The 15,833-nt window shown below is 39.6% G+C and overlaps 1 protein-coding gene across 6 annotated transcripts in view; it reads left to right on the top strand.

Moving 5' to 3' along the window:
- Positions 1-15,833, top strand: part of PTPRM (protein tyrosine phosphatase receptor type M) — a 445,383-nt gene that overhangs the window by 415,672 nt on the left and 13,878 nt on the right. For all 6 annotated transcript variants that reach the window (XM_053979855.1, XM_053979842.1, XM_053979831.1 and 3 more), the window contains 5 exons: positions 7,852-7,968; positions 12,335-12,489; positions 12,822-12,957; positions 13,533-13,682; positions 14,151-14,324. In XM_053979855.1, coding sequence (XP_053835830.1) covers positions 7,852-7,968; positions 12,335-12,489; positions 12,822-12,957; positions 13,533-13,682; positions 14,151-14,324 — 732 coding nt within the window. The remainder of the gene's footprint in view (positions 1-7,851; positions 7,969-12,334; positions 12,490-12,821; positions 12,958-13,532; positions 13,683-14,150; positions 14,325-15,833) is intronic.

The following is a 15,833-nucleotide window of genomic DNA, read 5'->3' as shown; positions in this document are numbered from 1 at the left end:
ATCTTGCAGAGGTGAAACACAGTGACTCTTCAGCATGTCTCACAAACAGCACGTTTGTATTTCGTATAAATGGAAGAACACTCTGTCTAATTGAAACTGCCTCTAAATGTAATAAGCCAAATTACCTACATTGGAATTAATTCAGGATACTGGTGCTAATGCTCCTTAGGAGGTGTGCCAAAGAGTTTGTATGCATACTGGTGACTAAGGTTTCATTTTAACTTTTCTACTGAAAGAAAGAAACCACAGCTTCTAAATAAAAGGAGAAAGGTTGTTATATGAATCCATTCACTTCCTCAAGCTAATTCTAGTCCAAACTTCTTAAATATATAAACACTGTCCTTCCCTATCCATTGATTATTTTTTCCTAATCTTGTTTACCCCCCAAAAATGGGACTTGTGCTTATGGTACATCAGCACAAGGTATTATATTCTGTTGTTATACTTCCGGTTTCACTGTAATTCCAGTATCTCTTATTGGGTAGAGGACAGTTTATACTTTTACAGAATATCAATGAGAAAAACAGAAAACCTGTCAGAGTCCAGGACATCCCTCTGGCTGCCTTGGCTGTCTCAAGACCTTGGCAGGGGGCTCAGAGACCTTGGCACAAAGTCAAAAACACCTGTGGCTTCGATTTTAGCCCGTGGAAAAAGCTGCCAACTTTGTATGAGGAATTACAAGTCACAAGGGTTTGAGTAGTGTAGTAGTTGAATTAACACAGGGTGAAAAAGTGGAATTTTGGGGTTTTTTTACAATGGGGTTCAGGGGACAAGATGGAGGGATTTGTCCTGACCTTCTTCTCCTTCTTGTCCTCCATGTCTTGCTGTGATGGTGACACTTTTCTATTGGTTTAAGGTAGAGACACACTATCTAACATAAGTGATAGATATTGGCGCATTATTATAAACATAGTACATGTAGTTTTGAGTATAAAATATAAACGCTGCCCGAGGAGGCACGCAGAATGCCATGGCCGACTTGCTAGACAGAACTCAGCAGGTCATAGAAAGAATGTTATAGATAAGAAAAAATAAACAACCTTGAGAAGCTGATCCTACGCATTCCAACTCCTTCTTTGGCTGCACAGGCTGGGAGAACAAGGACTTTTACATTCCGGGGTCATCCCGACACCCAGACCCCGAGAAACACCAATCAAAATTTAAAACTATTATTAATCTTTCAAGTCAGTGAGCCTTTCTAGTCATCACAACAGATTTCATCTTTCTAGATTTTTAACCAGAAATAGTAAGTTTATATTACTACATTATGCATAATAAGGGAGAAGCCCTTAGGGAAAATTTAGTTTGTTGTTCTCCAGGAAAGAGAAGGAAGGACTCTGTAATTGTTTAAAAAAGATGTGCCCAGGTTAGCAATGTTAGCATCACAAAACAGAACATCAAACTAGAGGCATTCAGCAATGTCCCATGTCACTCAGAGCAGGCGTGGCTTCAACTCTCAGTGTTTTGTTGCATTCTCATCTCCAGTAAAAGCCATGTTTCAAAGAATGTTAATCAAAACAGATTAATATCTTAATGCTTACTAATCCAATTGAGATAATTCACTTTGAGAAACGAACAAAAGAGGTTTAAGGATACACAAATGCACTGACCCCTTTGTTGGACTAACTGAAGTGCCACCAAGGTGTAGGATGCAACTTTAGGTGCAGTTTGCTAAGAGGGGGGGCTTCACATTCTTACTTGAAATGTCAGAGCTAGCAAAATAGCTTCATAACTGCAAGTCTCCTCGCCTCAGCAGTCTCTTGAAATTATCTCTCCGTCTCTCTGTGAAGGGAGAAATATCCTGGAGGTACTGACACAGTTTTACTTTACCTAGTAGAGTACCATGTAGAGCTGCCGATGCTAACATCAGTTGATCAGGTTTTAGAGCCAGAAGGCAATCCACTAAGTAGATGGTGCTCTGTACCCAGCTAATGGCATGATTTTGATCTTGGAAGGGAAGCATGGTTCAGAGCACAGGCTGGGCTGCTCGATGCAGACACATCAGGTCCTTGGAGCACAGGATCTGAGAGAAGGCCCATGATTTCACAGTTGTGTCAGGAATTAAGATAGGCTTTGAGGAGCTCTATCTAACCATCCTTCATCTTGGCATGGACCACCCTTCTCATGTATTCTGTGCTCATCTTTTCTCCTCCAGGGCTGTACTGAGGTGCACACAATTGCCTAAACATAAGCAATGAAACAGAGACAACCCATATTCCTCTGTTGGTATTAACAATGGAGGCAGGAGCGCTGGAACAGTTTTACCTTGGGTTGCCTTACCCTAAAGCAGCTCTTCTAGACCAAATCTTCTTTTTGGTCAAAAGAAGGCCACACCATGGGTTGGGCCTGTTATCTTAATTTCATCTAACCCACTCTGCCAGGTTGATGGCATGCTAACAGAATACCTGAGTCTTAAGAACAAAGGGTCACACTCATTTTTTCAGGTGGAAAGCATTCGATTATGGCTGCTGCTGGACATGTCCAGAAAGCCAGCTCTTCTGGGTAGAAGCTGAATGAGAGTGCACTCACCAGGCAACTTAGGGCTGCACTGTTGGAGCAGCTTAGGGCAGCAGAAGGTGGAGAACTATGCCAGCTCTGAGTCATCCCAGGAAGAAGTTAGACTGAGCTAGTAAAATTCATGGAGACATCTTTCCCCACCCTGGCAGTTCTGAACAAAGACTTCTGGCTGACTTCACAGAGACCCATTCATCTGATGGTGCCAAACAGTATCTCAAATATTGTATTTCTCAATAGTCTTCCACACCTCTTTTAGAAAACTGTAGAATGAGGTATAAAATTAATAACAGACTTGCTCAAAAGCAAACAAAAGAAAATGGAAAAAAGAAAGACTGGGTTTTATCTCCTGTCAAAGGTTGTTTTATAACATACAAAATGTTCTTATATTGTAATACATTTTTTGTTTGAGAAGTATTTAAATAAAAATACTTTCAATTATTGGATGTTCTTTTACTTCAAGTCAGCCAAGTAAAAGTATCTGTTATCCGAGCTGCATCTGTAAAATCTGTTAAAAATTGTACCAGTGAGCATGGTTGGCTGTTTCATTTTATAGCCAAGAGGTTTCACTTCAAAATTTATGTGTGACTTACCATCATTACTTAGTTCAGGATTAATTTTAGATTAGAATGTATAATACTGCTCTTCACTAATGACAATCCATGCAGGGCATAGTCAGTTACATATATCGCCCTTTTGCTAAGAATATTTCAGAATCAAAGGCAATTGGAAACTTTGAATAATCAGTGTTATTTAAACTGTTCTGTATGGACTGCAAAGTGTATTTCACAGCCAGCTCACATATTAAGCCTGTAATATTACTCCTATTCCAACATTCTAGGTAAATGAATTACTGTCCTGACTTTCCTACTGCCTTTAGCTACACGTGTCACATTGCAAATGGTTAAATATACAGCTTTGGAAGTCACAATTTGTGTTCATTAGCCATCCACGGCCTACATTATTTGTTATATTCAGAACTAGCAACAACAACTTTCCACCTTCATTTTTAATTCTAAGTTCCACACGTTAGACTATTTTACTGAGGGATGGAACTAGAGGGTGGAAGTAGGTAATTCTCTTCTCCACATTTCTAAAATTATTAGTAAAATAAACATGTTTGAAACAATTGGACAGTGTACCTTGGGATGAATAGATTAAACCAGAGCATTTTCATTATGTCTTTGGCAATCATCCTTTTATCTCATCTTGTGATGAACATCTGTATTTTTTGGCATGTTGGTAGGATATAAATGTGGGGTGTATGTGAACAAACTCTCAATTATAATTCTGCTCAGATGAGATTTCAAAATTATGTTTTCTGCTTTGTGGACGATACTTACTGTTATGGTAGCAACTGTGTGGAAAAAAGAGATCTAGTGCATTTAATATTCAGTTCTGGAATTATGTATCAATTATTTAGTTAAACCTTCTGTTAGTAAGACTTTTTTGTAAAACACGTACCAAATGTTTATAAAATGGAAGAGAGATTCGTCAAGATATGGTAGCTAAAGCTGTGATAAAAAGAAAAATTGAACATATGCTACCAGCAGTGTTTCTCATATTCAATGAGTAAAACCATATTCTATTTTGTTGCAATTGTCTTTTCTTGTACAAATAAAGGCCCTGATCCAATAAGCATTTATAAATGTGATTTTGATTTACACTAGTTAATCTACTTCTGTCTTTAAGACACCTTTGCATTTATTTGGGTGGTCCTAGAGGAGGGGAGATGGATATTTATGAATTTACTTGACTTTTGGTTCGCCAGGTGTCCATTGAGTTCTCAAGTCCAGAGCTCAGCACATGCAGAGCATTGCAGAACAAGAGCCAAAAGTAGGAGAAAAGCCAGAATTAAAATAAAGTTGGGTTTGGGTCTTTTTTCCTCTGCTAGAGAGTGAATCATCAGTTGGTCTGTGGCTCTGACTGAATTCTGGCACAATTCCTATGGCTTTCACAGCCCCTATTCCACTTGGGAGAGTTTTCAGGAAATTGTGTTGTCATGGATCCTTCTGCTCAGCTCCAGTCTGCTCCGTGCCCAAAATCCCCTGTGCAGCAGAGTAAGAAATCCCTGGCGGGCCCAAGCTGCATGAGGCACAAAGGCTATAACTTCTGTGCAACATCTCCCAATGCTTCCCTAATTATTCCACTGTATCATCTTAAATAAGGATTAAAAAAGAGTGGAATCAAATCCAGCAGTTGAGGCATAAGAACACGGAGACCGTGCTGTTCTAAATTGTTCTTTCCGAATTGTCCCTAGTTCTTGGCCGTAATCCAGACAGTCTGGATTTACCAAGTTAGAAACAGGTATGTTTTCCTTCAAGGAAAGAGCAATTTAATTCAGCAAAGATTGCTTCCCAGCCCCTCCACAATTGTTTATTTTGCTAAACTAGAGCTGTTTCAAGGATGGCAGGCGCCCATCAGAAAGAAACGAGGCTAAAGTTAGCAAGCAAGAGACGTGCTGATGAGCAGTGCTGTGCCTGGGATCACGGCTGCAGCTGCTCCCTTCCTACATGCCTTGGCCCTCTCCATGTGGTTCAGGTTCCACCTATGGAACAGATATGTGAACAGGCAGGAAAAGGGAACCCGCTCCAGAGAAGGGGTTGTCAGTGTGTTGCTCCAGCCCAGAGGCAGTGTGAATTGTCTTAACTCTTCATGAAGAGTCAAAAAGTCATCTTAACCATAGGAGGGAAAACCCTGTTTCTAAGTGCTTCTGGCAATGGCTGTAAAAGGGTCAGTTTGCTGGCCTGAGGGATTTGAACAATGTGAATTTTCTGGATTATTTTAACAACACAGACAAAACAATGAGCATTCAATGTTTTTCACTTAGCTTCTATGAGAGGATTTTTGGAAATACATCTGAACAAAATAAGATCTGAATAAATATCAAGTAGATGCAACAATAGATAGCAGCAATAACTACTAAACTGCTTGCAGCAATGTATAATGCTTTTGCAATGTTTATTCATTGCTTACACTGGATAGACATGTTTTAGAGATGAATACTCATTTGTCAGAGAGCCTGTTGTTAGGGATCCTGGGAATGGCCCTCAGCTTGGTCCTTGGCTGATGGAATCCTTCTCCTCTCTGGCATCCTGTCAGCTTTCTGGCTCTGGAGCATGGTGGGGGGAGCAGTCTTGCTACCCTTGCTCTGTTAGTGCCGAGCACTGTCCAGGGTCCCAGCTCCAAGCCTCTCACCATGGAAGGGAACTCTGGTGTTGCCAGTTGTCCTGAAACCACCCTTAATACCAGAGGAAATGTGAAGACTATAAAGAAATTTTTTTAGCCAATACTGTTGTGGTTACTAGGTCTGAAGGCAAGCACAGAAAAATAAATAAAAACCTGCTTATAATGCTAACCTGAACTTCAGCTCTGCTCTAGGAGCTTTCCATCAGCTGTGTAAGCAGGAACAAGCTGTTAGGGTGCTTGTATAATTTGGTGGCTGGGAGCCAGGGCTTCTGACCAGGCTACTCTTTTTCTCTGAAGAGGATCCTGATGTGGGGCTGTGTTTTGCCAGCCCTTCAACTCAGTTCGATTCAAATTTAAATTTTATCCTGCTAATGAGCCAGAAAAAGGGCCAGAACTACTGACCCTGCCTGGACAAACTTTTTATTTTATCAGCCAATGTCATTACTGTTATGTGGCAAGACCTCCCATCTATCCAGACAGTAAAGAAGGATTGTACACAATTATCAGCAACATTGGAAACAAACGCTTAAGAAAATGTGTTTTCTTCTTGACAGAACAGGGTTTGATTCTCTGCAAAATCCTTTCTATACTGAACCTGGAGTTTGTATAAATAAATAATTTGAATCCTGCATTACAGTTTTCAATGTATGTTTATACACACATTCATCTGTTTTACCTTTTGCTCAGGATTAAACATGGTAGTAATCCAAATATTTTTGCATGAAAATAGGTCTGAGAAATACTCCTATCAGTTATGAAGTTTAATTTTTTTTTTCTATCAGTTTTCCGTTGAATATTTAAAGCACTCAGGTTTTTTACCTGACTCATTTAAGTGCATATTTAGGTAAACTAGATTTACATGTATTAAAAGATAATTTTAAATTTTCCCTTTGGTGAGATAAGGAGAGAAACTGTTCCATGCAGCAGATGTATAACAGATGCCGCTCCTAGCATGTACTGCACTACTGGATGATGGCCAGATGCAGTGGTGATAGCGTAGCTATTACCATGATAAAGCAGAGTAAAAGAGAGATGTAAGTAATGTGCTAGCTTCCCAGCCCACCACTTTGTCCACACAAATGGGAAGGAGGAGAAAATTCTTAAGTCTGTCAGTAATCTACATCATCATATACAGTCCTCAAAACACCCACTTTTAAAAACTAGCAGTTTAGGTTGAGCTAAGTGAGATGAATCCTACCCATAATGTTTAGAGTTATCCCATGAATTAGTAGTTAAGCTATGTGGAGTTATAATAGTTAAAGCCCAGGCATAAAACTCAGCTCTTGACTTCATGCACTGAGTTTTGCTATTTGACCTCTCATCAGTTCCTTTGGAAAGTTAATCTGAGAAAACAGGTGGTTTTCTAAAAATAGAGAATCATACAATAAATATCTTAAGTTAGAAGGAATCCCCAAGGATCATCAAAGTCCAGCTCCTGGCCCTGCACAGCACCATCCTGAAGAGTCACACTGTGTGCCTGAAAGCACTGTCCAAATGCTTTTTGAACTCTGTCTGGCTTGGTGCTGTGACCACTTCCCTGGGGGAGCCTCTTCCAGTGCCAAGCCATGCTCTGGGGGAAGAACCTTTTCCAGATAAACAACCCAAACCTCCCCTGACACAGATTCAGGTCATTCCCTTGGTCCCTCACTGGTCAGCACAGAGAACAGATCAGTGGCTGTCCTTCCTCTTCCCCTCAGGAGGAAGTTGTGAACTGCCATGAGGTCTCCTTCCTGTCTGCACAACACTTTTATTTTAAAAGGTAGAAAAGTATTTTTGAGACAAATCAACAAGTAGAGCTTGGGGAAAATACTTCCGGTGGTATTTGTCCTTCTGGGCACACTCTGCTTTGGAAAGCACAGGAAATGAACAGTTACCACAACAGAAAACGGTGCAGGGCATAAATATCCTTTGTGCTCCAAACAAATTTGCCTTACTTCACTAAGCACAACACAAAGCTCATGTGAAACTCTGAAAGCTGATTTAAAAAGAGAAGAGGCAATGTCCCTCAAACATTTACAGGTGCAGAAAATGTGACTGTTCTGTGCATGATTGCACTTTAAATCAGAAATCATTACACAGAATGCAAAATGGATTCTGTATGAACCTTCTAAAATAAATGAACCTTAATTTCTTTTGTATCTTTTAAAGGTCAAATGCTGCAAGTACTGGCCAGATGACACAGAGATATATAAAGACATTAAAGTTACCCTAATAGAAACGGAGCTGCTGGCTGAATATGTGATTCGAACATTTGCTGTAGAAAAGGTAAGTTTCCAAATTCAGTTTTCTTAAATACATTGGTATCTGCCAAAGTAACTTACATACAGATTCAGCAAGGGAAAGTTAAATCTTTTGACTGTCATCCTGGGTTTGTAGGTATTTTCGGGTAAACGACTACCGCCCTCTTATGGTAATCTGTGTTTTTCTTCTTCAAATGCAGCAGCTGTTCTGTGCTTTTCATCACTGTTGGCCCCTGCCTGAGTTAGAAAAAGTGATGTTCCTTACCTAGGAGAAATCGAAGCCTCCCTCCCAGCAATCAATTGAAAAACACATTTGTGCTGCTTTCCCATCTTACGTTCCCCACTATCATTTTCTGTCTGTACCAGAGGCTGCATGCAGCATTATTCAGAAGTCTGTGGTAGAGAATACGATTTTTTGTTGGGCCAGGGCACGCCTGGTCTGCAGAGACAGAGTTGTAACAAATGACTGTTCTTCTCAAGGCAATTCCCCTTTTCACATGGAATTCATCCCTACATGGAGAGTTCCAGTCAGCATGCTGTATTACTGTTCGTTAGAGTAATGCCATGCATTTGTTTGATGCTTTGTAGCCTGTAGAACTTGCAGTTCCCCGGCTGCAATATATGGAAAACACAGAAATAACAAATAAGATACTCACTGAAAGCGAGAACACGCAGGGTCAGTCAACAGTGAAGCATACCATGCATTTTGTGTCAAGTCAGCAGTTTCATTCAGAATTCATTGAAGAACAGGAATGTTTTAATTGTATGTATCAGGACCCATTTGAGTTGCAGAACACCAAGGAAAGGGCCTCCTTGGTAAGACTAGATATTCCTAATGGCACACCAAGTAATGCTCCATCACCATGAGTAGATTTTCAACTAATTAGCTTAGAAAGCTGCTTTTGATTTAGTTGCAGTACCCATGATTTATTGGTTCTCTCTAATGATGAATTAGAATTCATTTATGGGATTGAAGAACATAATATTTAGCATCAAAGAATCCTGCACCCACGTACCTGAAACTGCCAAAAAGACTACCCCACAGGGTCTCTGTACACACATCCAGAGTAACAAAGGAATTAGGGTTTTTTTTCCTGTTTTATTCTTCAATCTAATACTTAAATATGCATCAATACAGCAACCTGAGGGTAATGATAATAGAATTACGTGATTTGAATGAATTGAAATATTGTATCATGTTTACCACTATACATATTGTAGACTGAATTCACTCAAGCCTGTTATTTCCTTGCATTTAGGTATTTTTAATAAATAGATGAGAAATGTTGGCTGCACTTTGAAGTAGATGAAGCATTGGTTGATTTCTATTCTGCAAATTTTAAGCTCATGCTTTGATGTTAGCTTTTCACTTCTTAACTGGGACTGAAGAAAAGACCTAGAGGATTTTACAGTTGAACATAACCAAACTGTCTTGAATAAGTGCATTAGAACAGATAGAGATAAAAGGCACTAAACATTTTATTTCTTTTTAAAAATCTCCATCTGGAAAGATTTCATTTAGACACTGCTTTTTAATAGTTGGTAGTTTTTCAGTAAGCCTCTAAAAGCAGTGTCACTGTAGTTTGAGTGAAGTACATTTGTTTTTACTCTATTTTCCATATTGTTTAACTCCTCCAATGGTACTGGAACATCAAGTCTGTACATCTCTTTCACCATAATTCTCTCAAATTTATATTTTTGATGTACTGAGATTGGTACTTTTCCCCATCCCAAAGTCAAGGTGCATGATGTGACAGAGAGCACCGTAACCAAACATGCAGATAATACTAGTTGAAAGGTGGTATTGTAACACTTAACACTGGAGCCTCCATTCCAAAGGACTTGCAGATTTCACTAACAGGAACTACAGTAATTCAACAGGAAAAAAATTGCAGAGTTCTTTGCCTTAGGTGGCCTAACCTCCTGTGTCAGTACAGTGTGAGTTCTGGGGACAGCATCTGAAATCCAGAATGATTAAAGATTTAGCACATATGAACTGCAAGGGTGGAGTTAAGAGATCTGGCCTTGTCCATTGTGGTAGAGATGAGAAGGAGGGGTAAGAAGGATCTAATTGTAGCCTGCAGGTACCTCATAAATGTTCAAAAAATCAGAGGAATCAAATTCTCCAAGACCTCTAGTCCCTTCTAACCGTCCTTTCTGTTTGTTGATGAATATCTCATACCTGCCCATAAAGTACAATTTAGAAGTTGATTTGCTTGAAGATAAATTGATCACTTACTTCAGTCTTCGTTTGGTTTTTTTGGGTTTTTTTTTTAAATGGATGTTGAGTAATAGGGGGATAATGCTGAGAAAATTGAAGCCAAAAGTGCAGTCTGATTTTGAAGACTGTTTCCTAGATATGCTTTGCAGTGTGTGAATAAGCAGTTCCTTTGGAGCAGTTTCTTTACAGCACAGCAGTTAACTCAGATGAGTAAGTCATGCATGAATAGTAACATACAGCAGCAGCATAAGTTTTTGTAGAATTCTTTAACATCCTAGGGTTTAGCACTGTACACCATTTTCTGTTTGTTTCAGATGTATAGTCTTTCCCAGATGAGTATATGCTTTTATGATTCATGCAGTTGTGTGCTATTTTGGGTTTAGAAACCAGCAGGAAAGCTAGATATAAAAATCATTCCTTTGTAGATATATTAAGAAAACTCATTATAAAAGTATCCTATATGCAAAACCTTTCCTAAGTAGCTGTTAACAATGACAGACAAAAATGCAGTCAGCCTGACAGACAGCCTTTTCACAACTAAGGCAGAGGATGTACAGGACATAACCTGATATGTGTAGCAGCCAGGCACATTGCTTTGGAGGGGCAGTTTGTTTTTCATAAATAGTTTAAAAATCTCAGCTGTATACTGCTTGAAGAATTTGTATGGGATTCTCACTTCAGTCCTCAGCTTGTACAGTCATGGCATTGCTTTTTTCTATGGCATCTTTGTTTCTTTGGGGGTCATGGGCAGTTGTTACAAGCAATATAAGTGTTTGAGGCACTACCTTCACCTAAGCAGAGCTATTTACAGAGTTGAAGGCTTTGCTTACAGTAGCAGAGATGTGTTAACTAACACACTCTAAAATCCCCAAAGAGCAGGGACCAAATTGTATTCAAATGTGTTTGCTAGACTGTATTAAAATGCAGATTGTTTGGTCTATTCCTGGATTTCATTATGCTTTAAAATTGGGTTTTAGGATATAAGATAATTTCTGTTTCAAGGGTGTGATCTCCTTAGTCCACACCACTGCCTCATATGCTCTTAATCATCTACCTTGCCTGCCTTTTTGTGTCAGTTTCCAGGGGAGATGAGATATTCCTCTGAGCAGATGCCCTGTCTCCACAGACCCCCAGCCTGAGCTGTCAGAGCATCAAAGACTCCAACATACACTAAGTCCTCTCTAGTCCTGTAGCACTGGCATGTCCAAAATTTCTCCACCACTAAAAATCCCAGACTCATGCATAATAGCAGTAACTTAGGAAGCTTATATCACTTATTATTCAAAGAGAATAAAATCTTTTATATGCAAACCGTCTCAAGACAGGAAATAACATCTTTAAGAAGAAAAACTGTAAACTAGCAGTTACTAATATTGTTGACATTTAGTCCAGCATAGACATGATGTGCCATAATTTTGCTGTTTGCATATGAACTGTGTATGATGGCCTCCAGTCTGTGGATTTCTAAGGAGAATAAAATACTGGCAGCTACATTTTTAGAGGGGGAAGGGAAAATACAAGCTGTAAGAAAATAAAACTTATCATACACACTTCTAATATCCAGACTGCTCCCCAAAGTCACATGGGAAATTACTTACACAATCAGCTTCTCATTCATACCTGTCTCACCATATCCATGTCCTTGTAGACTGTGGCAAATCACCTGAAGGGTGAGCATGTGGAGGGCTACAAACACAACCCCTATGATTGAAGGTGCAGAAAGATTTCCTATTATTCTGCTTTTTCTTTCAGACCAGTGAAGGAGACAAATGATAAGGAAAATTATGCTGAAGCTGTAGTGCCCTAAAGTCAGCAGCAAAACCCCTGTGGAGGGCAGTGGGAATAAAAAAGTCATCTGTGCTCTGTGTTCAGCCTTGCTGCTGACCTGTTCTGTGAACATGGCATGCATCTTAAGGCCACAGTTTGCAAAGCAGCCTAGTACTTAAATGTAGAGATGAGCATTTCTCTCATTGCTAAAAGTTTCTGACCAATCTAGTGCTTACTTACTTAATTTTGTTGGAAGGCTTTGAAACCAGTTAATATCTGACCTTTGAGCTTGCTCTCCTTCTACGAGGAAGCTCTGCAGCAGTCTGTACAGACTGTGTTGGTAGAGGGTGCTTTTCAGCAAGGCTCAGGCTTTTGAAGATTTCAACCCTTGTCTTTTCAACAGAGAGGTGCTCATGAGATTCGGGAAATACGTCAGTTCCACTTCACGGGCTGGCCAGACCATGGTGTCCCATACCATGCCACGGGCCTGCTGGGATTTGTACGGCAGGTCAAATCCAAGAGTCCACCAAATGCTGGGCCTCTGGTTGTTCATTGCAGGTAGGTAAAACAGAAATCTCTCTGTTGTGGTTTGCATTAAACTCAAGACCTATTTTTGCTTCTCCTTTACTGTGTATCCCCCACACAGGCTGCTGAAGCCACTGGAGGTGTACTCAAAAATTATCTGTAAACAAGAATACGTATATGGTATATATAACAAACATATAGACAATATATAAATGAGAGTAAAAAAGCTGAGTCTGAAGTCCTGCAAATGCCCAGCTCAATTTCAGTAATTGTCCAATTGATCAAGCAGCTGTGAGATGAACCCTTACACCTTTTACATTTCCGATACACTGCTGCACATTAACTGTGCTCTTCTTCTACTTCAGTGCTGGTGCTGGTAGAACTGGATGCTTCATTGTCATTGACATCATGCTAGATATGGCAGAACGAGAAGGCGTTGTAGACATCTACAACTGCGTGAGAGAGCTTCGATCCCGGAGAGTTAACATGGTGCAGACTGAGGTATTGCTTCTTTACTGGAATACAGCTTTGCAAGAAAAAAGACTCTTCTGGCCCATAAAGATAGAGCTTCGTAGTTGTCACCCTGCAGAAAGTTGTTTACTCAGTCACATGAAGAAAATAATCTCCACACAAACCTGAAGAGCCCCTGCCCAGACAAGCACACAGTTATGCTTCACTGAAGGTTCACAATTTCCTAAAAAATAAGGAAAATCAGGAATGTTTCCTCTCTGGGAAGGATTCATTCTGGAGTACATCTGTTGAGGCTTATTTTCATGTTAGCATCTCCAGAACCATCCAGGGGAATGAGGAAACCAGAAACATTATGAGTTTTGTTATGGAGTGTTACTGCACTTCTCTAACTACTTGTAGCTAGTTTAAGCCAATCTTTATATATTCATTTCTGAATGAGTGAGATAAAGTTTTTTTAACTGTGCTTGTTGCTTCTGGTCTTGCTTCAGTGCTGGTAAACTGAAGAGTGAAGTAGCAACCATATTAGTTGTTATGTTTTATTTACCAAAATACTAATGGTCTATGCAGTTCATGTCAGTAACTATCTATTTTAATTGCTTAACCAGGAACAATATGTATTCATCCATGATGCTATCCTGGAAGCCTGTCTTTGTGGGGACACATCTATTCCAGCTTCTCAAGTTAGGTCTGCTTACTATGAAATGAATAAACTAGATCCTCAAACAAACTCGAGCCAGATCAAAGAGGAATTTAGGGTAAGTAGTGGCTTACATGGCTTAGAAGCTGTAGAGTTCAGCTATAGTGAAGACTTATGCTTAAGTTTTTATAGCCATATGAATTTTGTAACAGGTCTATGAGGGAAAGACGGCAAAAAAGGGAAAAATAGCATGTCACGCATCTCTACTGAGTTATGCTGAATCATAAAATAATGCAGTGGGGTAGTAGTAAAATATTCTTCTTACTCAAGGGAAGCATGTCAGTCCTTCCACTGTCCTTTCTCCAGAAGGCAGGCTATTCCGCAGCTGTCTTTGAGATTATTTTTCATAATCGTGTGCTTCCAGGCTTTCTCTGCTTCCAAACCCTGCTGACTGTGATGTGTTTTCATTTCTCTGCATATTGATTCCCACTGAAGCTGAAGGCTGAGCTGATCTATTCTTAAATATTTTGTGTTGCTTTCACTGCTGTGTTAATTTTTCCGTTGCATTGTTTACTCTCTTTGAAAGACTTTAAATATGGTGACTCCAACGCTGCGTGTTGAAGATTGCAGCATCGCTCTTTTGCCGCGAAACCACGAAAAGAATCGCTGTATGGATGTGCTGCCTCCAGACAGATGCCTGCCTTTCCTCATCACGATAGATGGGGAAAGCAGTAACTACATCAATGCTGCACTGATGGATGTAAGTCTCCACCACATCATTAATAATAAAACGGCAATAAGCAGCCCTCCAAACTGAGCCGTGCTAGAAAATGGAGTCAGCATAAGAAGGAAAACCTTCTAGCTTGTTTTGTTTCCCAGAAGCATGGCACAAAATCTTTAAACTCCCAAGTACATTTAGGATCACACATATGTTATGTCACAGCCAAGGTTCCAAAGCCATGCTCAGAGAGCAATTCAGGGAGTTCTGATAAATTAAATGTGTCTGGATTTCTCCCTAGTGCTTGAATTTTTAACCATCTGGCCTAGGAAAACAAGAGTTACCTATTAAGAGATACAGGCAGTTAAATAGAATAATAAGGTTTGCAGCAATATTTCAGTTCCCTCTGTTTATAATTTAAATGGTAATTAACAAAAAAAATAATTGTCTGTCAACACAAGATAGTACACAAGCCATTACTTTAGACCTTCCTGTTTATTTCTGTTTGAATGAATGGTTCCTCTTCATGTGTGTGTGGAGTTTTTTCCCAAATGCATCTATGGCAATTGTAATCCTTGTAATGGAGTAACAGTAAAAAGACACTTAAACTGCCTTTACAGTCTGTAGATATTTATAGCCTATTTTTGACAATTTACAGCTATAGTCATTACGTTTGTCAAACACATAAACAACAAGAAAACAGAGGTTAGTAAGGGAGGAACACATTGTAAATGGCCTTTTTAAAAAGTGAAGCTAGAGTAATAACAGTTTATTGCAGTTTTTTCATTTCTTTCCTTCCAAGTTCTCAAAGCCTTTTCCTAAAATAAGCTGAAGTTCAAAACACTCCTGTGAAAATGTAGGAAAATTTGTCTTTGTGTTTATCTATATAGAGAAACTGAGAACAGAAGTGTAATTGACTTGTCTAGCTTCTCACGGTAGGTCAATGACATTTCATATTAGAACAGAGCTGCCTTAATCTGCGGTCTGTGACTGTGCCATTACATTGTCTTCTTTCCTGGAGACTTCAGTCCTGTTTTGTTCTGTGAATTAACTAATGCTCAGAAAGAGCAGGGCCTTAATAAGATGCTTCTATTTGAAGATGCTTCCCTTCTTCACTATTGAAATGATGGGCTACATACAGACCTGTGTCTGGGCAAAAGGCTCCAAGGGAGGAGGTGATATGGGTTGCTTTCCATCTGAAGCATGCTTCTGCAGCATCCCTGCACTGATGGACAAGAGCAAACATTTGTCCATCTCTCTGAACACTCAATCTCCAGCAAGCAAGATTGTTTCCCTCTCTCCACTTGGATCCATTGAGGTGTTGTTGAATCACCTCATTTAAGCGTTTTAGAGCTCACTTCAAGAAAAAGGGGTAGCAAGGATAGTTTTTGTTACTCAGTATCAGAATGAGTTTGAGAATAGTTTTCCCATAAAAACTGCTGAGGCTTCTAATTGAGTGATTAATGGAGACCCCTTTGGACATCTTTCATCTGCATGAACCTTCCAGCAAGGCAGTACCTGTAGGATAGAAAGCATCTGCCTAATGTAGGA

Source organism: Vidua macroura, chromosome 1 (genome assembly GCF_024509145.1).
Source record: "Vidua macroura isolate BioBank_ID:100142 chromosome 1, ASM2450914v1, whole genome shotgun sequence".
NCBI lineage: Eukaryota > Metazoa > Chordata > Aves > Passeriformes > Viduidae > Vidua > Vidua macroura.
Note: the sequence above shows the minus strand (reverse complement) of the source record. Positions and strands in the feature narration are given on the sequence as shown.